At 43.1% G+C, this 26,415-nt stretch overlaps 1 protein-coding gene across 1 annotated transcript; it reads left to right on the top strand.

Annotated features, from left to right (window-relative positions):
• Positions 1–7,648: 7,648 nt before the first annotated feature.
• On the top strand, positions 7,649–25,406 carry Cd83 (CD83 molecule). The gene is made up of 5 exons (XM_048348441.1): positions 7,649–7,830; positions 7,931–8,046; positions 21,579–21,810; positions 22,605–22,711; positions 24,160–25,406. The coding sequence occupies exons 1-5, from the start codon at positions 7,788–7,790 to the stop codon at positions 24,286–24,288; spliced, it is 627 nt and encodes a 208-aa protein (XP_048204398.1). The 5' UTR covers positions 7,649–7,787; the 3' UTR covers positions 24,289–25,406.
• The last annotated feature ends 1,009 nt before the right edge of the window (positions 25,407–26,415 follow it).

The following is a 26,415-nucleotide window of genomic DNA, read 5'->3' as shown; positions in this document are numbered from 1 at the left end:
GACTGCCATGAAGCACACTTCCTTGTTATTAAACAGGAGGTCAGACACTTCTGCTTTTAACAATATGATTATGTATATTATGATGAATGTGCTTTGCACCTCTAGAAATGCTGAATAAAGTCCAACACATGTCCAGCTGTACCTGTAAGAAAGCAGGAGGCATCGGAAGGGCTGAAAATGAACCAAGAGAACAAAGAGCCATGCTCCAGCCTGAGCTGATGCTGCTGGGAGTGGTGTGAGGAGGGTGAAGAGCCAGACTTTGAAGTCAGGTCCCACTTTACCACGCGAACCCCACTTTACCACGGGAACCTGAGATAAGCAGGCCCTGTGAGCAAACCCAGGACAAGCTTATTAGGGCCCAGCTGGTCAAGAACTCTAACCGCTGGGAATGCTTAACTCTAACTGCCCCCAGAATGCCTCGAGCCCTGAGCCAATCAGATTTGTACTTGTGTCTTAATCTTGCTTGCTTGAACATCTGATTGCTGTAACTTTGTTTTTTGTCTTACTTGAACACCTGATGGCTGTAACTTTGTTTTTTGTCTTACTTGAACACCTAATGGCTGTAACTTTGTTTTTTGCCTTTAAAAGTCCTGTGCATTCACAGCTCGGGGCTTCCTCCTAACCTCTGCTGTGTCGGTGGGTAGGACGAGGCCCGAGTTGCAGCTCGCCTGAATAAAGTCTTGCCTTGCTTTTGCATTTCGGAATGTCTGAGTCTCGGTGGCCTTTTTGGTGGTCGTTTCGCGACTTGGCATAACAGAGGGCAGGTGGCCAGGCTTGGGGATGCGGAACTTAGTCTCTAGTGATCAGCAGCACAAGGAGGTGTCTTGGGGCTTAGAACAGGGGGATGTTGGAGGCAAAACCCCACAGAATGATGCAACAACCTGGTCATGCTGGGAGATGACTAGAAAGCTTGTTTGAAAAAGGAAAAATGTCCCTTGTAGAAGTCCTAATTATACATGTGCTTTCACTTGGAGATGAGCATTAGAGTAGCAAAGCTCTCCTAGGGCTTAAACAGCATAATATCTGCAATTCAATGACTGGCCTCTCTCACCACTAGGCTTTTCAAAGCTATGTGGAAAGCCCCTCCACCCAGCAAGGCACCAGGATGGCTGTAAGGACAAAGCATATTGCTTAGACCCAGTCTCCTTACTTCAATCCAGACAGACAAAACACAGAATCGAGGTAAGATAATATTTCAAGATAGAGTAAATGAGTCTAATAAAAGTGATGAGCAACAGAAGGCTAAAAATGCAATCTTCTACTAGATGCAATACAGTATAACTAAGGCATCACAAGTATAAAGGTCAAGATTATAAGAGCCCTTATAGATGATAGAACAATGGCCTATAAAAGATGGCATGTTGGAACCTGCCAACTCTGTACCAGAAGAAACTAGGAGACAATGGAACAACAAGCCCAATGAACTGGGAGAAAATAACCACTGTTTTGCATTACATCTAAGCTGCCACTCACAAGTATAGGAAAAATAAGCATTCCAAACAAAAACTGAGAGCTCCTAATGGTGAAGTTCTTGGCTAAAAGATTCACTCAAAACTATACTGTTACTGGAAAAATTTCTCAAGCTAATCCTCCTTAATCCTTGCACTTGGCAAGAGAACAATTGAGTCAAAATGTTAAAGTAGTGGAGAGGTTAGGAAAGTTTACTAAGAAAGAAATATGGTGGAGAAAGGAGATTTTTACCTGGTATGGTGCCACAGGAAGATGAAACTGTAGATTTTCTTTTGCCATATTTGGGATACAACCATGAGCATTGGAGATAAATAGTGGGAGAATTAGGGGAAGGGGACAAAAGTTTACATAAGGAGTCTTCAATGTATGAGGTTGGTCATTGTCTCAGTTTTGGTTCTCCTGGGTGACAGAGAGGTGGTTATCAATGTCACCATGTGAGAGAAACAATCTGTTCCTGTGAGATTCCTTCAGCTCCTGGATGCAGCCTGATCATTATTCCTTAGTTCCTGTGAGATTCCTTCAGCTCCTGGGTGCAGCCTGATCATTATTCCTTATTATCCTCATTTGGGGGTGATCTGTCCTACAAGGCTTTGCTATTCCTTAGGGGTCGTTTTAGTCCTTTGTTCTAAATATGTTTTCAATCTGTATTGTCTTTCCTGGGATTCAAGATGATTTACAAAGTGACTGAGGAGAGGATGACCTTGAACAATAATAGACAAAAGCCAGACTTTTCTCCTGCTTTTCAGCAAAAGCAGTTGAAGTGCCTGATGCATGTTACTTACAACAGACTGGGTTGTCTCTAGGGTGAGAACAACAGTACTGGTCTTTGGGATTTGAGTACTTCCTGAGAGTCCTTGTGAGAAATTCTTATCCCTAGGTTTAATGTACAGGGCTGAGGCCACCCTGTGATCTGGAAATTTTTATTATAATATTTTCTCTGACACTTTGTGATCATTTCCTCCTTCTAAATTCCCTTGGCACTTCCCCATTGCTCACTGCTGGCTGCTACCCATTACATGCCTCAGAAGTGACTGGCCCTCCCCGCAAAGAATTTAAGCAGATACATTAAAAAAAGAAAAGCCTGGAGCTGGGCACTGGGGGCTCTCACTTGTAAGCCTAGCTATCAGGGAGTCTGAGATCTGAGGATCATAGTTCAAAGCCAGCGAGGAGGAAGAAAATCCTTGTGACTCTTTCTTATCTGAAATTAACCACCCAAAAGCTGGAAGTAAAGCTATGGATCAACTTGCAGAATGATAGCCTTTGGCAAAGAATCTCAGGGACAATGCCCAGGCCCTGAGTTCAAGCCCCAGGCTGGCCACATACACTCACATAAAGATTAATTAGATAGTATCAAGCAAGGGGTAGTAAACATACTGGTCAGAGTAGTGTGTAAGAAAGGGCAGAGATCAGACATTCAGGTATTTGAGGGAGAAGGCTGGCATTACTAATTGATTTTAGAATTTATGAATGCAAGTTTGCTTATTAAAATATATGAAGATAATCACTTAAGAAGAGAAGCATTATGTTTGACTTCCTTATAGACTCACAGCAAATATCACTCAACATTTGAAAATCCATCAACTGGATTTTCCGGTTACCTTAAGCCCCCATCTCCCTTTCCTTAATCTTATCAAAAACCCATTTATCATTTAGTTTTTGTTACTGTGTGAGATTAAATGTATTTGTTGTGGGTGTGTATTTGTGTTTATTTTTATTTTATTTTATTTTATTTTTTGCCAGTCCTAGGCTGTGAACTCAGGGCCTAAGCACTGTCCCTGGCTTCTTTTTTGCTCAAGGCTAGCACTCTGACACTTGAGCCACAGCGCCACTTCTGGCCATTTTCTGTATATGTGGTGCTGAGGAATCAAACCCAGGGCCTCATGTATAGGAGGCAAGCACTCTTGCCACTAGGCCATATTCCCAGCCCCTGTGTTTAGTTTTAAAAGTAAGTCCTTAGTTGCTGGAATATAGGAATTATTCTTTGTCTTTTCTTCTTTCTTTTTCTTTTTCAGAAATAGGATCTCACTTTGTAACCCACTTTGTAGTTTAGGCTAGAAAACATCCTGCTTTCACTTCTTGAATGCTATGTTTAAAGACATATGCTACCAAAAATAGTTAAGTGAATAACATAAAAATTAAAATTGGTGGTGGCTCATGCCTATAACCCTAGCTACTCAGGAGGCTGAGATCTGAGGATTGAGGTTCAAAGCCAGCCCAGGCAGGAAAGTCTGTGAGACTCGTATCTCCAATTAGCCACCAGAAAATCCCAAGTGGCGCTGGGGCTCAAAGTAGTAGAGCACTAATCTTGAGCTGAAATGCTCAGGAACAGTGTCCAGGCCCAGAGTTCAAGCTCCAAGACTGGCAATAAATAAATAAATAAGTAGTTAATAGAAGAGAGAAATGAGGGAGAGAGAAATGAAAGGGGAAAATAAGCAGAGAAAAATCAAGTGTAAAGCATGTAACAATATCACTGACATAAGTCCCAATACAGCAGAATATGGAGAAGCAAAATTAAACTCTGAGAAAGAAGTCAGTCATATTGGATTAGAAAAAAAGTCTAAATATTGGTACTGTTTAACATTTAAAATGTAAAGGCCAATATAAGTGAAATATAGGCCAAAGAAAGTGCTATGGCTATATGAAGAATAGACAGGATGTCTTTTAAGAGCAAAAGAGAATATCAAGGAAGAAACAAGTCACTAAAACGAAGATTAAAAAATAACAATAAGCTGAATGCAGTGGCTTACATCTGTAATTCTAGCTATTCAGGAGGCTTCGATCCAAAGAATTGTTGTTCAAAGCAAGCCTGGGAAGGAAAGTAACTCTATCCATCTCTAAAGTAGTTAGCAAAATGCCTGACTAGAGGAGTGCCACACAACCATACCAAGCAAGCTAGAGGTCCTGAGTTCAACCTCCAGTACTGGAAAAATAGAAAAAGATGTAATTTGCAAGTACATTATCAAATCATATGGATCAGGCCTGTAATCCTAGTTACTCAGGAGGCTGAGATCTGAGCAATGTGGTTCGAAGCCAGCTGGGGCAACAAAGTGTGAGATTCTTTGTGTGTGTGTGTGTGTGTGTGTGTGTGTGTGTGTGTGTGTGTGTGTGTGTGTGTCATGGTGCTTGAACTCAGGGCCTGGGCACTGTCCCTGAGTTGTTTTGTTTTGCTCAAGGCCAGTGCTTTACATTTTGAACTACAGTGCCACTTCCAGTTTTCTGGTGGATAACTGGAGGTAAGAATCTCATGGACTTTCCTGCCCAGGCTGGCTTTGAACCTCAATCTCCAGAGCTCAGCCTCCTGAGTAGCTAGGATTACAGATCTGAACCACCTGTGCCAGGCATGTAAGACTCTTATCTCTGCTAAACTACTAAAAGAGCCAGAAGTGGAGATGTGGCTCAAGTGGTAGAACTCTAGCCTTGTGTGAAAGAAGCTTAGGAACAAAGCTCAGGCCCCAAGTTCAAGCCCAGCACTGGCACACACACACACACACACACACACACACACACACACACACTCACATACATACACACAAAAGATCTGGATAGGAAAAAGTATGACTTTCAGGTTTTGGAAGAAAATGAAGGAGAATGTTCTCAAGGTCTCAGGATAGAGAAAGAATTGTTAAATAGCAGAGACCTAAACCAGATACATGGAGACTGATATACTTGACTTCATTAAAATGATGAGTAAGAGCTCTTTTGTTCTTTACAGGTATCATAAACAAAGTGTAAAAAATAGGAATCTTAAACTCGGAGAAGGAATTAGGCATGTGCATAACCAAGACAAGATTTGGCTAGAATTTACAAACAGCTCTAATGAAAAAGGCCAGACAATAATAATTGGCAGTCCTCTGGACTGTCTATTCAACTGCTTCAAAGCACAGGTAGGGTGGGAACAGGAGGTAAAAATTGGGAGTGAGGTGAGGGGTGACACTGTCCAAAAAGAAATGTATTCTTTACCTGACTTTCGTACTATAACCCTTCTATACATCACCTTTATAATAACCATAACAATATTTACAAAAACCCCATATGTAACCAGTGTAATACAAATGAGGCAGAAAGGACCTAATAGTGCATACCATCAGATATGCAAAGATGAAAAACAATCTATCTATGCTGAGATCTATTGGTGGGAGTGTGGGGAGGAGTGGACATGCACACTGGGGAGGGCCATTTGGAAATAGCCAATAATGCACAGGTTACTGAGCCAGAGGATTGGAATGGCCTCAGCTTCTCTGTCACAATGTTTATATTTGAGAAAATCTGGCAAGAAGTGTAAATGGCCAGGTGTGGGATCTAGCAGAGGGCATATAGAGGATCTGTTTTTATCACTCGGGAATAAAATTACACTCTGCTATGTTCAGTTCTGTTCTCTTCTGTATTTAACTATATATTCCTAAACACTTCACAACTGGTAAGGGCTATAGAGAAAAGAAATTCACAGATAACTTGGTAGTTGATACCACCATTCTCAAAGGAAATGACTGAATGGTGAAAGGGAAAATGTCTTCTGATTTATTAGAGGTACAGAAACCCAGCCCAAGAGAGGACACCTGGTAAATTTAGTGCCAATGGAGAAGTATCAAATCTTAAGCTTCTAAAAAAAAAAAAGCAAAAGCAAAAAAAGAGTCTTACTTTAATAGATGTGCAAATCTGTGGATCCATAGCGTGGTGAACATGTCACTCACTGTGGACCTGGGTCTGTGCTTTTCTTTTCTCTAAGTCATCCTTGATGCTATTCTGCTTAACCTCTTAGATGGACAAAGCTATCAGAATTGGATAGCTGTTGTATCGGCCTAAGTGGATCTGGCTCTCTCCTGCATCACAGGTGGGAATACATCACAGATAAGGACTGGAGGCATCCTTGGAGGTCACTTTTGCCATACTTAACAAAATGGGAAGGTTCCCTTTGGCCTTGTACATTTGCCTCCAAGTATCTATGCTTAGAGAACAGACCATCTAAAAGTGGATGTTTATCTACACTAAAGTACCTTACGGCAAACACAACTCTTGTTTGTAATGTTAGTAACAAAAAAGAAGCAACCTAAAAGGTGGGCACTGGTGGCTCACACCTAGAGTCCTACTCAGATCTCAGAAGGCTGAGATCTGAGGATGGTGGTTAAAAGCCAGCCCAGGCAGGAAAATCCATGAGATTCTCATCTCCAATTAGTCATTAAAAAGCCAGAAGTGGAGCTGTGGCTCAAGTGGCAGAACAAAAAAGCACAGGGATAGTGCCCAGGCCGGGAGTTCAATCCCCAAGACCTGCATAAAACAAAATAAAAACAAAAGAAGCAACCCAAGTGCCTAATACTGTTGAATTGTTTCTAATGTATAGCTTGTCTGCATAATGGAATATTACACAACCACTAAAAGATGTTGCTGAACTTATTCTTAATGTTGCAGAACTGTTTGCAAAATAATAGGTTAAAAATAATGTAGGATACAATCCAACAGAGTGAATTATTTTAAAATTTCCCTCCATACAATGGCAGTAAATACCCAAAATGTTCACAGAAGTGTCCTCTGCAGGGAGGAGAGCTGATCATCCTTTAGAATCCACCCCCTCCCCCCAGAGCTTTTTGTGCAGTAGGTCTGTATGTGTGAGCATAATCATTATTTCAGGCGTGGTTACTTTGCTGAGGTAATTTAAACAGGACAAACGATACCCCCCCCACCCGCCCCCCAGGGGAAAGGCAGGAAGCCAAGCACTGCTGCTTTGCGCCATCAGTCTAGCAGGTCTGTCTGAACGTCACAGAATCTGGAGGAGAGAAAGGACCTGGGCTCTCCAGTGACGTCACCACCGACGAGGCTAGGCCTCGGGGTGCGGGGGTGGGGTGGCGCTGGGGGGAAGACGCCTGCCTTCTCCGGATCGGCTTTCACCTCTGTAAAATGGGCATCACCAGCTCGATGGCTTGTTTCCTGGCTTGGTTTTGAGGGTCAGCGAGCCTCCGTCACACGCGCGTGAGCGCGCGGTGCAAAGCTCCAAGCTCGGGGCCGTTACGCGCAGCTTGTTGTGGCCGCTGCCCAGCCGCAGCCGCGACGCTAACTTGGGGCGCCGGGCCGGGGCGCGCGGGGGGCGGGGACGCGCGCGGGGGAAGAGGGGGGTGCAGGGGGCGGAGACCGGAGTGGGGGAGGCTCCCAGGCCGCCCAGGGCCAGGGAGGGCTCGCCGCTGGCTTCCGCCACCCGCCGGGGACTCCCCGGGGCTGGCGCGCAGGGAGTTTCCCCCCGGAACCCGCGGAGTACAAGAAGGAGGCGCGGCGCCGCGCGTGCCACTGGCCCAGCAGCCCCGAGGCGGAGGCGCAGCGCTCCCACCATGTCTCGCGGCCTCCAGCTCCTGTTCCTGCTCCTGAGCTGCGGTAGGGGTCCCCCATCGCCAGTCGCCCACCCCACCACCTCCCTGCGACACCTCCTTAGGTCGCTTGCTCACGGCGCGCGCTCTCTCCGTGTCTCTTGTAGCCTGCAGCCTGGTGGCCTCCACGCAGGAGGTGAAGGTGCCTTGTTCCGAGACTGTGGATCTGCCCTGCGCCGTCTCCTGGGACCCCCAGGTCGCCTATGCCGTCTCTTGGGCCAAGGTAAGAGCAAGATTGCCGGCAGATCGGGGTCTGCTTGGCCCTTTGGGGACAGCACCATCAGCTCCTTCAGGATGGGGACCTTGTGTGGCCTGGAGTTGGGGGTGGGGGTGGGGGTGGGCGTTGCCCGCCGCTGAGCTTGTGGCACCCAGCCCTTCTGACACTCCTTTCCCATCCGTGCCCAGCCCCATCCTCATCCAAGTACTTGCTCTCTGAAGACCTCAGTTCTCAAAGGTGGCCTGGGAGGGCTTGATCCCAGTAAGACCTTTTGGAAAGGCATGGACGCTCACCCTCATTTGGCTTAATTCTGGAGGCCGCTTGTGGTGGTAGCCAGGAGGCCACTGGGGAAAAAAACAACAGAGGCCCGGATTTGGTCACTGGATAGGAGGGAATGTCCCCAGACATTGATTTCTGTGACGGCGAGGCTCAAGACACACAGGAAAGGGGTGGGTGCAACCGGAAGGTTAGGCCTCACACATCATCAGGATGTCTCATACATAGGTGAACCATCAGTGGCCCTTCCCCCTCTGTCATGTTCTGGTCCTTCCTCCCCATCCCTGCTTCTCCATCCTCTGGCCATCAGGGGAGGTCCAGAAGTGAGGGCATCCGTGTGGGGGTGGTGCAGGTGCCAGAGGTGCATGCCTGCATGCCTTGCATTAGAACGTGTTACTATCCCCATGGTGGCAAAATTGAGATATGGGTCTTTTTAAAGGCTTCTTTTCATCTGGAAAAGATTGTGATTCCTGTGGCATTGTGAAGTTCAGCAGCCACTCTTGGCTAGATGGTGCCAGTCCTTTGCTCCCCTTTCTTTGAACATGGTTACTGCCACAGGGCCACCTCCATTTTGAGCCAAATGACTGTGAAGAACCAGCGTCACTCTGTGGCTGTCCCTGATTTGCTGTCTTACCTTGGAGGAAATCTCTGTATGTTTGCTTGTAGCATTCCACATGATGCAGGAAGGGCTTTCTTCTGCCCACCTTGTAAGAACTTGCAAAGTGTCTGACCATTTATCCATGCCAGGTAGCATAGAAGTCATCAAGAGTGTGTGCGTGTGTGTGCACGCGTATGTGTGTGTGCATGTGTGCATGTGTGTCCACTCTTAACTGGATTGTCATTTCCCCAAGGAAAACACTACACTGGTGCTTTTGTGCATTTCTGCAGGTACCCAGTGCTTGCCCAGTTAATTGCAAAGGGGTTTGGTAAACTCAACCTGGCCACATGATGGCTGCAGACAACACCATTCCAAAACTGTTCACACTGTCAAAGCATTAGCACTTAAAACATTGCAAAAACAGTATCATTTGACTGCTCACTGCATGCCAAGCTTTAGCCTTCTTTTCCATGTATTTTTATTCCTATTTACAGGTGAGGGAACTGAGCCTAGGACAGAGATTTAAGCTGTCCAATGTCACACAGCTGGATAGATGGTGGAGGCAGGCTTTGAACTATGGAGTCTGATTACAGATCTCAAGCTGTTATTAGTCTATCTTGATATCTCTGTTTTCTACCTTAATTACTTAAGGTAGAGAAAAACAGAAGTGTTTCTGGGATAGCCAGGCCATAGCTTAATTACCTTCAAAGAAGGAAGAAAACGTGAAACCACTCTCCCTTCCAGAGATTAATTAAAAGAAGAAAACATTATTAATATCCCCAGGGGAGTCATTAAAATGCACTCATGAAACAAGTAGATGACATTTCAGAGCATCAAGTTCAAACAGTTGTCAAGTTAAATCTTCTTGCACAGGGTCATTGGGAACGGCTCAGTAAACCATAGCAATTCACCTTTGACTTCTCCTGGAATGTCGGTCGATGATGTAACTCTATAATGTATGTGCTTGTTTATTGGGCATAGTTCTCGCAAGATTTGCCCTGAAGGTCTCAAGAAATTCTGTCCAAAAAACTCCCCGAAACATAGTCTCTTGGAATTCCCAGTTTTTCATTAGTCCAGGAGACTGGAGGTTAAGTAAAGCTCTGTGGTGCCAATCATAACCTTGAAAGTGTTACGTATTATTATTCCTTCAGTATATTCTGTAGATATTTGTTACTTTCCAACCTAGTAATTGAACTTTTGCATGGACAGTGCTTGTACCACAAAAAATAGACTAGAGTATTCTGGCAATAAGATCAGTGGTACTTCATTTGGTGATTAAGCATCCTGTCATGTCCCCACAGGTTTCTTGTACAGTGTTTTGGTGAGGTGGGGAGGTAGCTGTAAGTGGGGAATTAACCTTGGGACCTGCTGAGCTCCTCACTGCCCTGGCTTTGTGAAGCCCATTTCCTGTGCTCAGGGGCAGGCTATGTGTTGGGTGAGTACAGCAGACTCCTATGGTGTGGGATTTGCAGTCTTTCACAGAGTCTCATTCTTGCAGGCCTTCTCCATATCCCAGGGGTGGGTTATCATGACTCACAATCTAAAAATTGCATTTACTGTTCTGTCCTTTGGCACCTCAGAGCATCTTGCTACTGTCCAATGGGCACTGACGACTGATGATTGACAGAGGACCCATCCAAACCACACTTTAATCATATGCCTTTTACCAAAAATCCAAGCAGATGGTGTCCAATTAGTGTTTATCACATTATAAACCCTAATGAGCCAGGAGGAGCTATATCTACTTTATTCTCTCTGTTTCAAAGATCCTGTGGGAGTGGGCAGAAGGGGCTCAATATAGATAGGCAAAGCTGAAAGGAGATAGCATTACCTCAGTTGTTGTTAGCTCAGCTCTAGGTTTAGGAGCTTCCGACCTCGGACACACAAAGGAATCCTTTTATCATCCTTCCTTCTCATATCTTTGTTTTATTATTTATTTGTTTCTTACTTTTGTGTTTGTGTCAAAACTGGGGCTTCAACTCAGGGCTTGGTGCTCTTGCTTGGAGTTTTCTGCTCAGGGGTGGTACTTTACCACATGAACAGCAGCTCCTCTTTTGGCCCTTTCTCGTTATTTGTAGATAAGAATCACACAGACTTTCTGCCCAGGCTGGCTTGGAACCACGATCCTTGGATCTCCTGAGTAGCTAGAATTTACAGGTGTGAGCCACTAGCACCTGGTCCTTATATTTTTAAAGGAAGATGAATGGTTGAGAAGAGAAAATGATAAATTATGTCTTTTGGGATCTTGATGCAATTTACTTTTAAAGTTATGGTTCTTTGGGGAAGTATTTTTGAGAACATAAACAAGTGGAGTTTGATCCATCATACTTCTCCCATTGGCTGCAACCTTTGTTTAAATTCTGATCTAAGAAGGCACAACACAATGTCCTATCTGTCAGAGTAGGGCTGTGCCACGAAGTGGCTGTGTCTCTGCTTCATGCTGTCACAGTGTCTGCACTCTCCCTAATGAAGCTGCACTATGTTTGGAGAGAGAAGACACCTCTGGATGGACCCTCCATTAATAATAATGAGTGGTCATTTATGTAGCAGGTGCAGCTCCACCTTGTTCTTGTATCACGAAAGCATCCCTGACACCCTACCGTGATTCAAAGTGAAAGAGGATATCTAGTGTCATTGCTGGGTGACAGTGCGGGGGTGAGGATAGCCATGCGTCACAAGACAAGTGCCCTATTTAAATGGTTTCCAAAGGAAGAGAGAAAGGGGAAGTAAGATAGGGATTTCAGAAAACAGATCAGACTTGAACTTTAGAATATTTAGAAAAATCCCAGCTGGGCCATCCTGTGGACTGTTCTGACATTCATGCAAAGGGAACTGTTGGGGAGAAGGTTAATGGCTTGCATAAGGCTACTTAAAACAGTTCAAGGATAGTCATTATACCAATCTCACTGGCCTTGACTCATTATGGAGCTGTCTTCCCTGAATGTTGAAAAACTCCTCTTGAGTGGAGTTGTATTTTCTGTCTCTGTCATCCCATGTGATAACAAGCTTCAAGGGCAGGGGCCCTGAGGAGAGGGCCTTGGGCAGGGCTAGAGTTGCCATGGTCTCTATGGCCACAGACCTTGATGGACCCAGGAAAGAGCTAACATGGCTTCCTAGTTGCATTTCCCTGGTTCTAGAGTGTCGTCTGTAAATAAACGGACTTCAGAATTGTTTTTAGGAGAAAACATTAAACATAAGAGGACTGAAAAGTGGAAATGTGAAAACAAGGTATATATTAGAAAGAGAATTCATATTTTCTTCATTGGCCCCTGTCCTCCTTGGCTTTTAGGTCAAACTATGAACAATGTGCAGTTGGACTTCAGATAGCTCTGGTATCATCTACCTTGTAGTTGCCTAGTGAATCTTTCTAAGTCCCATATGTGTGCCCAGGAATCTGGCCAACACAAAATTGGCTCAACACTTTTGCCAGAAGCTTTCCTTAAGAAAAGATATGGGGGGCTGGGGATATAGCCTAGTGGCAAGAGAGCTTGCCTCCCATACATGAAGCCCTAGGTTCGATTCCCCAGCACCACATATACAGAAAATGGCCAGAAGGGGCGCTGTGGCTCAAGTGGCAGAGTGCTAGCCTTGAGCAAAAAGAAGCCAGGGGCAGTGCTCAGGCCCTGAGTCCAAACCCCAAAACTGGCAAAAAAAAAAAAAAAAAAAAAAAAAGAAAAAAGAAAAGATATGGGAGGCTGGGTGCCAGTGGCTCATGCCTATAATCCTGGCTACTCAGGAGGCTGAGATCTGATGATCACAGTTTGAAGCCAGCCTGGGCAGGAAAGTCCAAGAAACTCTTACCTCCTATAAACTACTCAGAAAAGCTGGAAATAGCTCTGTGGCTCAAATGGTAGAGCACTAGCCTTGAGCAAAAAGAAGCTCAGGGACAGTGCCCAGGCTCAGAGTTCAAGCCCCAGGACTGGGGGAGGACAAAAAAGAAAAAGAAAAGATGTGGAAAAGGTAATTTATGTAGCCTCTTTGGAGCAGAGGGGACCTAGAAGGGGTAGTGATGTAGCAGATAACTGGGAGAGAGTGTTGGAAAGTAGGATGGGTCACTGTGAATAACATGCCACAATGCCCTGAGCATTATTACCCTTTCAGCAACAAGGAACCATTGAAAATTTTTAAGCAAAGAGAATGATGCAATGCAAAAATCTGTTTAAAGAAAAGCATATTTCCCATAGTGATAGGCAGACTGTATTTCGTCTGGAAGACAAGGAAGGTCTCATTCTTTCACCACGGTGAAATGATCAGGTTAACTTACCTAAGGCTTGAACATGTCCTTAGGATTTTCCTTGCTGTCTTGGATTTTCTTGGTCACCTTGTGACCATGTGTTTCTGTAGAGGAATGAGGAAAGCAGTATGGAAGGCCTCAACACAGATGGAAGAAGTCTCAGAGGGTGGTTTATTGAGGGTTTGGATAATGAGAAAACAGCAAAATTGTAACAATCTTGTCAATTGAAAAGGAATAGGAAGGAAAAGAGTTAAATAACAAACAACCCCGAACCCCTCATGTGTTTTCCATAAGTACAAGGGGAAATTAGATGACAGGAGGACTAGAGTGTCTTCCTTTATGTCTTGGTTATGTCAATACAGTGAAGCAATAGGGGAAGTTTGGAGGAAGTCTCAGTATGAAGGGTAAGGTTTTATATAGACTAACAACAGATTGACGATCTAAAAACATCTCATTGCTACTTTGGCAATAATCCAAACTTTTCTACCAACAATTTTTTTTTTTAACATGAGCTCAAACCAGAACTGGATTAAAATACTCCTTCATACGTTTAAGTATGCTTTTTGTTTTGACCTGGTTCTCCCAAGAGAGGACAGATTCCAGAAGAGCTGGTGGCAGTCTCATTATGGGCCCAGATGGGGAAAACTTTGGGGAAGGAACGATGCCAGCTGATATAAGCAACCTATAATCACGTGGGACTAGTGATTTCCTAGATTAGTTTGGAGAACTAAAGGTCATAAATCCAATCAGGGCCTCATGTCTTTTTTTTTTTTTTTTTTTCCAGTCCTGGGCCTTAGACTCAGGGCCTGAGCACTGTCCCTGGCTTCTTTTTGCTCAAGGCTAGCACTCTGACACTTGAGCCACAGCGCCACTTCTGGCTGTTTTCTATATATGTGGTGCTCGGGAATCGAACCCAGGGCTTCATGTATATGAGGCAAGCACTCTTGCCACTAGGCCATATTCCCAGCCCCAGGGCCTCATGTCTTATCTCGTGATGAGTGTGAGGCATGTGAGCTGAGCACAGGGCGAAGAAGGATTGGCACAGAGGCTGGAGACATATGGAGCCACACTTTGCTGTGGATGGTACAGGGTGCTCCTTTCAGCTAGGACTCTCTGGGTTACAAGGGGTTATAAATCCAAATCAAATCTATCTTAAAAGCAAAGAATTAGCTAACGTGTCATGAGAATGGAAGAAAACAACTTTAAAATCAAAATATAGTTTACATTCCTGTTATGGCTAATGTTGTGGGGTGTAAACGTGTCTTGTCAAATGATATGTTGAGGTCTTAACCTCTGGTACTTGTGACTGTGACTTTATTTGGAAATATAAGTCCTTGAAGATGTAATTTAATTAAGATGAGGCCATACCTGACTTGACGGGGCAGGGTGGGGGAAAGGTCCTAATTCACAATGCCTGATGTCCTTATAAGAAGAAAAAACAGACACAGGCACAGACAAAGCAGAGAGACCATGACAAGATGAAGATAAAGATTGGAGTGATGTATCTACAGCTAAGAAATGCCAAGGATTTCTGGGACACCAGAAGGAAGAGGAAAACACAGAACAAATTCTCCCTTAGAGGCTTCAGAGAGCATGGCCCTGCTGACACCTTGGTTTCCCATTTCTCGACTGCAGAACCATGGGGAAATACATATCTGTTGTCAACAGCAGCCCTAGAAGACAAATACAGCTGGACTTAGAAGTCCTTAAATATTCCTAGGATTTGGTGGCTTTCCATCTCCCGGTTCTTCCTTCCCTTCTGTTAGTGTTGGGACCAACCTCTACCTGGCAGGAGATATTAGTTGCTAACTGCAGACTTGCATGGCTTTCCAAAAACATAGTGAAGGAAAACATTGTGTATGTGTCTTTCTCCTATTATGTCAATAGATACTTGGTTGTTTTCAATGGGCTCTGATGGGGGGGTGGGCATTGGAGCCTATCTTGGAGACAGTGGGGTTTAAGGCCTGAGTGAAGTGTACCTCTTGTAGAACCAAGAGTGGAGTTCTGTGAATGACGAACACAGACTTCCTGATGGTGTTCTGCAGGACACAGAACCCACATGGAAAACAGTGGTATGGACTGTGATTGGAGCTACGTGGCCTTGAGCTCTCAGTTCCAAAAGGCTTTGGCCACCCTTCTGTCAATACTTTAGAAAATTCAGAATGAGTGCTTTGGAAATGTGGTGGATAGACCAAAAAAATTCTCCCTAGAGCAGAGATGAGGGCTTTTAGAACAACTTAGCCTGAGAGGAGATAGCCAAGTACCGGCTCTAAAGAGTGCCAGACCATGGGTGGGGTGGAAAGCAATCCTTTACAACAGCGGTTTCGATTACCAACACTACCAACTGGACAGCACTTTTGGGTGCTTTCTCATTTGATTCTTATCATAACCCCGTTTGAGATAAGGAAGTGAAACAAATGTAGTGATTTGCCAAAGTGGGCTGGCTAGCTAATGGAGACCTGGGAATGTACTGGAGGCCTTTGATGTCAAAGCCTGTAACATTTTCATTATTTCTAAAATCCAGTCATTTATCCAGAAAATGTGTTTTGAATGTTTTCTCTGAGCAAGGAACGATTTAATATAATGAATGAAACCTTGAAATATATATCTGAAATATATACATCTGTTGGGTTTTCTGTGTGCTTGATACCAGGCTGAGGGTTTATATATACATAGCATCGTAACTGTCTCTACCTCTAACTCATTTGGGTGCAATAACATCTCCCAGTGTTGCAAGCCAACCTGGGAGTGGGTTAGCCAATTGGCCAAGAGCATAGAAGGAGCCATGGTGGTAGGAATGAGGTAAGATCCCATCTCTCTCCAACTTCAAAGTCTGTGCTCTTAATTAGGCTGCCTCCACAAAGCTTGTAACTCTTGTTAACAGCTGTAAGTCCAACTCTGTCTGTTAGATGCAATAAATTTTAAAGTAGAATATCATTTTTGTAATAAAACTACACTTAGAAAAAATGCGATGTTAATGTTCATACATTCTACCCTCGTTATGACATCAACCTCTGAGCCAAACTAGTTTGCACATTATAAAAAGCTGTTTTGATGATGAATGGGGATTATATTGGCACTTTAATTGAGTTAGAAATCAAGCTACATGAGTGTTAGTGCACAAGAAATGCAATTTTTAAAAAGAGCTGTTCAATGTGGTTGGAATACATTAGATTAATTTAAGGCTACCTTTAAATACTTAGACTCTCTAGCTTTAAATTTTTTGTAATCAAATTGTTAAATATATCTATCACTCAATGTACATGCACTTTGTTCTGAGTGTGTGTGTGCACACATGTGTGTGTGTATGTGCATGTGCATGTGCACCAGTACTGGGGCTTGAATTCAGGGCCTAGCGGAAGTTGCTTAGCTTTTTCTCTCATAGCTGATGCTCTACCACTTGAGCCACCACTTCACTTTTAGCTTTTTGCTAGTTGATTGTAGATATGAGTCTTTTTTTTTTTTTTCGGTTGTGGGGCTTAAACTCTGGGCCTGGGTGCTGTCCCTGAGCTCTTCAGATCAAGGCTAGTGCTTTACAACTTGAGCCACAGTGCCACTTCTGAGATATGAGTCTTATGAACTTTTTGGCCCTGGCTGGCTTCCAACCATGATCCTTACATCTCAGCTTCTGGAGTAGCTAGAATTAAAGAAGTGAGCCATCAGCCACAGCCATGTGTATCCTTTCTTCTAAAAATTTGATTCTTTTTTCCTTAAATTGAATTTTATTGTCAAGGTGATATCCAGAGGGGTTATAGTAACATATGTAAGGTAGTAAGTACATTTCTTGTCAAACTTGTTACCCTGTCCCTCATTTTTCTCCCACATTCCCTCTCCCAATTTCTTTTCTTTTATTTAAACTTGTAACATGTTCTTAGCAGATCTAACATATCATAAAGTTGGATTTCAAATTTGTAATCCAAAACTCTTTCTTTCCTATAGGAATGAACTGTCGCCCATTTGAGTATGGTAATCAATAAGGTTGAAATGCATTTAGATACAATTAGATAAACGTATTAGAAAGCACTTGCCACCATAGTTTTTGATTGAAATGCTGGCTTGATTCCAGCAATTTCTCTTGTTCTATTTCATATTTGTTCATCACTTAAAAATAATCTATTTAATTTACATGCCCTTATAATTAGTAGTTGTGTTTGCTTGATGCAGTATTCAGCAAATTGAAGTCTACTTTAATTTAGGGTTTGTGGTTTTCTTAAGGTCAAATCTCCATTTCAGAGAAAGAATATGGTATTTAAGTTATTTAGTCTAATTGGAGGCCTTGAGACAAGTCAAAGTCCCTAGGCTTTCTAAAAATGAAGTAGCCCCTATTTTGCTCTTTTCTAATTCAGTCAAAAAGAAGAATTGTCAGCGTGAAAGTTAGTGCACAGAGTGTGGATTTTTAAAACATTATTGGGATGAGTGTTTTGAGGAATTAATTTGCCCAAATTGTGTTGTGCCTTAGCACACTGTACTGCAATATTAGCATTGGGAAGTATGCATTAAATAGTTCCCGTCAATTATGCTTGGCTGCGAATGAATCAGAGGGTTCCTTTTGTTACAAATTACTATTTCCTAAAATGCTTTTGCAGAGAAGCAATGTAACACTTTTAGACTTGGAATGTTTAAAGAGCCATTCTTGCCAGTGGCTGATTTTAGTCCAGCACTGATGCTTGTAAGAACTCATAAAACAAAGCACATTGCTGATATTCCAGTCTAATCCCAACAGAAACATCTTCTTCAGCCCTTGGTGCTCTTTCTGTCACAGCTGACACAGCAGGGGGACTTGTGACTGGCCACATAGCTAGTGAGAATCATTTGAACTTTGCATAAGGAAATCCTTGGTCTCACTTGTGTCCTATTCCTATTTTGAGCATGAGCCATTAACATGAAAACTACTATTATCACAGCAGTGGGAAGATCCCAGATTACTCAGGCAGAGTCATATGAAAAGATATATTTTAAAATGGCAAAGAGAAGAGAGAATGGACCTTGTAAATACCTAGATCTTGAAACTAAAGGGACAACTATGAAATATTTCAAAGTGTATGTATGACTTTGCAGAAAGCCCTTCTTGCTGTAAGTGCTTTCTTCCATTTCAATTACCTGGGTCTAAACACGTTAAATAGAAAGCCAGACATGAACAATTTACAAGTTGTAAATTGCTTGCTCTTCTGAGAAGTGTATGGAATTTTCACATTGTTTTCCCTACCTGACAGTGAATCATCATTTTTGTTCAGTGTTTCCACACTGTATATACTATCTCCCTCCCTGTTGATCTCTTAGTAGCCATTTCCATTATCAGATCAATTACCACAGTTTCAAAGTGCTTGGGTCCAAGTATCCCATAATTTACTTAATAATGATTGCAAAGCCCAAAAGCAGTAATGCAAATATGCCAAAGAAAATCCATAAGGTACTCCCTTTACACGAAAAAGTTAAAAAATCATGGTTTAATAAGAAAACAAATTAAAAAAAAAAAGAAGTCCAGTGCTGAGGTTGCTAAAGTATAGCAAGGACAGATCTTCTATTTTTGAATTTCTGAAGAAGCCAAAGAAATGTGTGCTAATTTTGCTGTTGTGTCACAAACTGCAAACATGACCACAGTGTATGAAGATTAGATATATTTGGGCAAGTTGGAAAAAAGTAGAAAGTGGGTGGTTGGAAGACAGGATGAAAAATGTGTAACTAATTGATACAGTGAACTTTTTCATAGGTCTGTTAATACAGAATAATTCATGGGTTTAGGCATCCACTAAGGGAGGACGGGCACTGCTGGTCGAGTCATAAGGCCAATGGTGCTGTCTGTTCATTGTACAAGAGCTCTCAGTGATGCTTTCTGTATCCTTCAGAGAAGGGGCCTTGGGAAGCTGACCTCATGAGAGCTGAGATGCTTTGCCATGGTCCAACGGATGCCCAGTCAGTAAAGCTGAATTTTGCAGGAGGTTGCTTGGGCTTTCTTTGTTTTTCCATCTCTCCTCCCACCCTCCATTCTTCTTCCTGTCTTTCATAGGGTCTTGCCCTACCTTTGTATTGCCATTTAAAAAGAACCAGTGGCTGGATATTTTGCCAGAGACCAATGGAAACCAGACCATTAAATATTCTTCCTTTTGTTGTTGTAAGCTGCCAAATGTTAAGATGAATTCTCCTGTACAAATAGGTAAGAGGCAACTGCCAGCCAGTTCTGACCTCCAGTCCATTCTTGCTTCATAATTCCTAGCAGGTAGCTTCCTAATGGGACCCTTCTGAGGTACCATTGTTTACCCTGTTGATATTTTCCATTGGCCCTCAGAGAGCTCTGCAGGTTTTAATCTTAACTTTCCCTTAGGCTTTTCTGAGTTGAAGGATTGGATACTGGGTAGAAGAGACACTCTCCACAAAACAAAACAAAACCAAAAAACAAAATGCTTATCACAGCCACATTTGCATTTAGACGTTAGATTAGAGGAGAAAGTAGCCTGGACCATACAGATTAGGGTACATTAATTAGTTCAAACTGGGTTTTCTGGGCAGGTGGCATAGATTGGCTCTGTATGGTCATCCATCCAGCTCTGCTTGCTAAGAGGAAGCCCTTGTGTTGGGCAGTGGAAGGGAAGGAGAGAATGAGCAATGAGAAGCTACAGTTAGTGAGTTATTTAGGCTTCAAAAAGGGGAAATTGTGCTTACCTTAACATGTTCTAGGACCAGCTGGGTACCTTTCATTTCCTCCAAGGTTCTTTACCCATCTCTCCATTCTAGTTTTTGATCATCTAAAGGCTCCAATCATTTAGCTTCCCCTTGTAGATCTTTGAATATTTAGAAAGGATTCTTCCTAAAGAAGGACCATCAAGAGATGGGACTTATGTCCACAGATGCAGCCTGAGAAGAGTCATTCTTCTGTCTGGTGCTAGGAGTGAGCCATAAATCTGCCAGCAGATGTCTCTGTAGTCCACGCCACAGGAAGGGAACCTGAGCTGGGGAGCTGGGGTGACCTTGCAATGCAGTCCTGGCTTCAGAAAAAAAACACAGCTGACTCTGTGTGTGTGTGTGTGTGTGTGTGTGTGTGTGTGTGTGTGTGTGTGTGTGTGTATGCACTCCTTTATGGAGTGTTTCCCCAACCCCCGGGTTAAGCTCCCCCTTTTCAAAGAAAGGCTACAGAGTGCTCTCCACGTAGGAGATGGCTGATTTGTCTCTTTCCCCAGGGTGTCTCTTGAGTGATTCTACAAAGCATGGGACAGGGAGGTACCACTTGACCAGGGCTCTCGACAAGCAGCAAAAGGCAGCTTGGACACTGCTGGTGGTGGCCTGGGTTGAAGGACTGCCTGTGAGCACAGGACACCATGATTTGTTTTACTGTGGCTGTAAATCCATTTTTAGTAGCTGTACCACATTTCAGTAGAAATGATCTGACAAATTAGGAATGGGCCCAGGAAAGAGAGAAACAATGGAAAATATTGTACATGGACATCTTGAAGTAGAAAATGCTGACAGCACCTCACTGGTTAAGTCACATAGACAGTCCAGGGAGAGAAACTCTGGCAGACTAATTGGCTAAATTGGGCTGGTGCATTGTGGGCACACACTTTACTACCTTTCTCTGAGTAGCCCAATATAAACTGTACAAGCATGTAAGCCATGAAACCACCATAAAGCAGTCCCTTCAGCTTTCTTCTGGCCTGAGCACAGAGGAAAAAGCATAGCACATCCAGAGACTTGGATGAGATCATGCCGGCTGTCCCAGCCTTTGAAGAATGGGTGCAAAGTTTATCTGCATCCCTGGTTTGAGATGTGTTGTCTGAGGATGACCTTCTCAGACTTAGGAACTTTTCCAAAATAAAAAGCTGGGACCCAAAGTGAATAATAACCCTTCACCAAGGGAGCATGTTTCTGAAGAAAAGCGAACCTTCTCCCTAGAACCAACAGCAGCAAAAATTAAATACACAGTGGTTCACGTTCAACATCTTGCCATCATCAACAGTGATGCTGTTCTTTCTGGAGGGTGGAATTTGGGATGACGGTGTTAGAATCACAATTTTCAGGTCAGATATTATTCCAAAATAAGATATAAATGTATCTTATGTATTTAAACTTATAGATTTATATAGGTATATATAAAATGTTTATATATTGGCAACACATAAATTTATAGTACATTTATAATAATATGTAGTATATAACATGCATAAATATGATATATATATATATCCTTTAACTGCTGGCTTTTTTTTATATATTTTTATTACCAATCTGAATTACAGAGAAAGTGCTGGTTTTTTAAATAGATTTTTCCCCCCACATCTCCCTGAGTTTACATATACAAAAGTAAAGCACTGTATATTGCTTTAGAACCATCCAAATATGGTTTTGCTTAGGAAAATAATTCCTCAAACCATAGGTGAGTTCAGATTTTGAGTATTCCATCAGCAAGCATGATGTACTGTTGTTGCTTCTTCACAGGTCACGGAGAGTGGAGAGCAGAGACTGGAGCCCCCCCAGGAAGGCCTGCGCCTCAGTGGGCAACGCCATCATCAGAGCGGGCAAAATGCTTCTTCTGAGACCTCTGGGAAAGAACCCTATTCCCTAAAAATCCAGAACACCACAGGCTGCAGCTCAGGCACGTACAGGTGCACTCTGCAGGATATGGGAGAGCAGAAAAACCTCAGCGGCACAGTGCTTCTGAAAGTGACAGGTAAGCTGCAGGCAGTTGGGTCTGTAGGTCCTGAGGTTCATCCTCTTCCATCTCACCCTGTGGCTTTCCATCATTTCGGTGGCTAGCAGTGGAGCTGCAAGCAGAGCATCACTTTCCTTTTTTTTCTTTTCTTTTTGTTTTAGTACCAAGGCTTGAACTCAAGGGCTCTCTCTTTTCTTTAGCTTTTTTTTTCCATCAAGGTAGGTGCTCTACCACTTGAGCCACAGCTCCACTTCCAGCTTTTTGGTGTTTAATGGAAGATAAGAGTCACACAGACTTTCCTGCCTGGGCTGGCTTGGAACCACAATCTTCAGATCTTAGCCTTCCGAGTAGCTAGGATTACAGATATGAGCCACCAGTGCCTGATTGTCTTTAAGCCTTAAATGTTGTATATGAATCACGCCACGTCCATCTCCGCTGAGAGAACAAGGGCTCTGTTTTGTTCTCTGCAGATCCCAGCACACAGTATGCCCTCTCTGAGTACTATGCACATGGATGCAAAAGGAGGGCAGCCTTTGAGGGGAGAGTCAAGGGGCAGGCGTCTTGCAGAGTGTGTAGAGGAAATGACCAGCGCGCTGCTGGATTCTCTTTTCCTCTCCTAAGGCAAATGTGCAGGAAGCATTGTGTGCCCATCCCGAGGCACACAGCGAGGGCCAGGATAGTGGCTCTTCCTGACAAGGCAGGTGTGAGATGGGAATGAGGGGACTGTTCCACTAGAGGAAGAAGAATTATGTTAAAATGGCCTTGCTTAATAGGATGCTTTAATGGTTCTCTCTCTCTTTCTTCTCTCTAAGGATGTCCCAAGTTACCTGAAGAATCCACTTTTAGGAAATACAGAGCTGAGATTGTGCTGCTTTTCTCTCTGGTCATTTTCTACTTAACACTCATCATTTTCACTTGTGTGAGTATCTGTTTAAAATATTATTATTAATTTCTCACCAGTGCTGATGGCTCATGCCTGTAGTTCTAGTTACTCAGGATGCTGAGTTCTGAGGATTGTGGTTTGAAGCCAACCCAGACACAAAAGTCTATGAGAGTCTTATCTCCAAATAATCTCCAAGCAGCCATTGGCAGAGCTGTGGGTCAAGTAGTAGAGCACTAGCCTTGAGCAAAGGAGCTCAAGGACAGTGCCTTGGCTGAGATCAAGCCTCAGGACCTTTAGACACACACACACACACACACACACACACACACACACACACACACACACACACTCTATTTTACAAAGAATGAGCTATGTCAATCTGAAAAGATATTAAAGTAATTTTAAAAAATTGGTGGTGCTACAAATCAAACCCAGGATTTCATAATGCTAAATAAACACTTTAAATAAAGCTCTTTAAAAAAAATAAATGATAGGGGGCTGGGGATACGGCCTAGTGGCAAGAGTGCTTGCCTCGTATACATGAGGCCCTGGGTTCGATTCCCCAGCACCACATATACAGAAAACGGCCAGAAGTGGTGCTGTGGCTCAAGTGGCAGAGTGCTAGCCTTGAGCAAAAAGAAGCCAGGGACAGTGCTCAGGCCCTGAGTCCAAGCCCCAGGACTGGCAAAAATAAATAAATAAATGATAGGCCAATCTTAAAGCATGGACTCTACTTAACAGATTTTAAACTGAAGACTAAGTGTAGGCAAAGAAGACTTTTGTAGGTACCTACTGTATACAGAATACTTTACCAGGAATTGTGTAGGACATAAAAGGGCTTATGATATCCTTCCTGTCCTCATGGAGTTTATAGTCAGTTGGGAGGGCTAGTTGCGCATAAGAAGACAATTAAAGTTACTGGTGTTGGAACCAGTAATTCTTGCTACTCAGGAGGTTGAGATATGAGGATCAAGGTGCAAACGACTTTACCTCTGTTTTCTCTATACTACCCCTTCCACAATTAATCAGCAGAAAGCTGGACTTGAAGTGTGGCTCAAGTGCTAGAGTACAAGCTATGATTGGAAAAAAATCTACATGAGAGTGCGAAACTTTGAGTTCAAGCCCCAGTACTAGGGGGATAAAAAGCATAATTAGAATTACCAGATAATAAATATTAAAAAGAGAAGCAAAAATCAAGTGACATTAGTTACTTGTGAGCTTGTGCCTGCTTCCAAGGCACCAAGTTTCTATATAGTTCTCTCACAGTAAGGATTGTAGAACCAGTGAATCTTCTGGCCAAGTTTAATTAGCCCAGGGAAATGATATGGGTACCTTGCAGAATGAGTGAGGTAGAATGCACATTGAGCTTCTAGAAGGAGACATCCAGCAAGTCCTTAAGGCATAGCATTTACATGAGGATTGATGACAGCTGTAACTTTCCCAATTACTCACTTCCTAAATTGTCTCTTATTTTACCTTTCCAGAAGTTTGCACGGCTACAGAGTATTTTCCCAGATATTTCTAAACCTGGTATGGAGCAAGCTTTTCTTCCAGTCACCTCCCCAAGTAAACATTTGGGGCCGGTGACTCTTCCCAAGATAGAAACGGTGTGAACAGGATTTTTGTTGTTTTTCCCCGGAAACCGAGGGCTCAGTGGTATGCCTGAATGCCACCCTCCACACGAGAAGAATGAGCCCCACACTGAAGATGGCATCCTTCCTGCGAAGTCCTTCACTTGACTGCAAACACCTGAGAGTGAATCTGCTCCCTTTCTACCAGCAGGGTCTGGAAAACCATTCCATGATCACATTGCATGGGGCCATCACTAACTTCTCATGGCTACCGTCTTAGTGTTTTATGCAGCTATCTGGTCAACCTCGTGGACACTTTTTCAGTCATAAAAGCTATGGGAGAGGTAGTGGTAAAGGGTTTTTTTTGAGAAATTTGAATACCTAAATATGGCCTAATGACAGACTCTTAAGGACAGCTGCCCTCTTCTACATCTGGGAAACATCACTTTGATTTTTGCTGTGTTTTAGTGCATCCACCCAGATGTTTCACATATGGGAGAAACTGATAGTCCAAGCTGTGAGACAGTGGGAAATATTTAGCAAATAATTTCCTGATGTGAATTCTGTGCTATTACTAAAGGAGTATTATGTGTACATAGAAATAAAAGGTCAATGAACTGTTCCCCAGCAGGGCCTTTTATCTAGCAAAGACATCCATAAAAAAGCAATAAAGAAGAATGCCATGTTTATTTTTATATCTACATAAACTTGTCAAAGAAGGATTTGTGTTTCTCTTCTGTTGAAGCCTATTTCTAGTTAGAGAGTATTGCTAACTGACAAGCAACTTGAGTATAGAGTGAGAAATCAGAGAGAGGAACACAGGACAGAGCATTGTATTGTGTGACCTGCTGGAAATGGTGGGCCAATCATGTCATCTGGCTTTAAGCCACAGTTGTCCTCGCCTAGATGTTAGATCATGGGCAAATTCCTTGTGATTTCCACTTTCTCAGTTGTAAACAAGAAAGCTGTTGTATGGGTTCATTGAAAGAATGTATGTGACAATGATTTGAAAAAAGCATAGCACACCCTACATCATCAAAACTCCATTGGGTCATTATCTCTGCTATTGCAATAGGGTTCTGGGGATGAGAGACTACCTTTCATATCTCTCATTTTCTATCATTTCAAATAAAGAAGACTATAAAAAGGACTTTTCCATAGTTCTCTGTATTAATTCCTTGGGGACAGGGAGAAGACTTGTTTAGTGTTCTCTGCAATGGCTCAAAAGTGCTCCAAGATATGAACACCTGGGAACCACTGGGCCATCAGTAGGAGGAAGCTTACCAATGTTGTACTGGTGTATTTGAAGTTACTGGGTTTCTCTGAATAAACTTGATCCCTTCCCTACTTGTTTTCCCTGATATGTTTTCCCTTTAAGTAGTGTGTGTATTACCTACATTAATATTTGAGAGTGGAAGAGATGCCATAATAACTTGGTGTTTTGCCCTTTTTTGTCATCTCTCTCATGTTATTAAAGGTATGCATGTGACTAGGGAGTGGTTTTCTTTCCTTTTCTTTTTGAATTTTAAATGGCTTGTCAGAGTGTGAGAGAACAGAATCCAGGAGGAGATTAAAGGTCTGAAGGAATGGCTGAGGCCAGTTTTCCTCTGGGAGAGTGGTAACCATGGCTGCTGGATGTTTGTGAGATAGCACATCTCATCTCTGAATCTCTCGGCTCCATCCAGGAACTGTGTTTGTACCCAGTGACTTCACATTAGCTTGGCTATCTGCATGATCACAGTAAGATGGTGGAGGGATGGAGGGTTTCCTGCTTTGGAAAAGTATGTAAAATCAGCATTCTTGAACTCTGGGGTTTTCAGCCTTCTTAAATAGCTCCCTTACCCCAAAATATTAAGAACAATCTGTATACATGGTTTGTAATAGTTACACAAGCATCATAGGTAAATGGCACATAAGAAGTGTGTGTGTGTGTGTGTGTGTGTGTGTGTGTGTGTGCACATGTGCGTGTGCGCAAGTCCTGGGGCTTGAATTCAAGGCCTGGGTGCTGGCCCTGCATTTCTTCTGTTCAAAGCTAGCACTCTACCACTTGAGTCACAGCTCCATGTTTGGCTTTTTTGGCAGTTTATTGAAGGCAAGATTCTCACGGACTTTCTTGTGCAAGCTGGCTTCAAACTATTATCCTCAGATCTCAGCCTCCAAGTAGATAGG

Source organism: Perognathus longimembris, chromosome 6 (genome assembly GCF_023159225.1).
Source record: "Perognathus longimembris pacificus isolate PPM17 chromosome 6, ASM2315922v1, whole genome shotgun sequence".
NCBI lineage: Eukaryota > Metazoa > Chordata > Mammalia > Rodentia > Heteromyidae > Perognathus > Perognathus longimembris.
The sequence above is the reverse complement of the archived record's forward strand: the minus strand, read 5'-3'. Positions and strand labels throughout refer to the sequence as shown.

Bases quoted from the DNA above. Each gene is read 5' to 3' on its own strand.
- Cd83 (XM_048348441.1), top strand. From the start codon at position 7,788: ATGTCTCGCGGCCTCCAGCTCCTGTTCCTGCTCCTGAGCTGCG. The intron at 7,831-7,930 runs GTAGGGGTCCCC...TGTCTCTTGTAG, and splicing joins GTTCCTGCTCCTGAGCTGCG to CCTGCAGCCTGGTGGCCTCC. The intron at 8,047-21,578 runs GTAAGAGCAAGA...GCTTCTTCACAG, and splicing joins ATGCCGTCTCTTGGGCCAAG to GTCACGGAGAGTGGAGAGCA.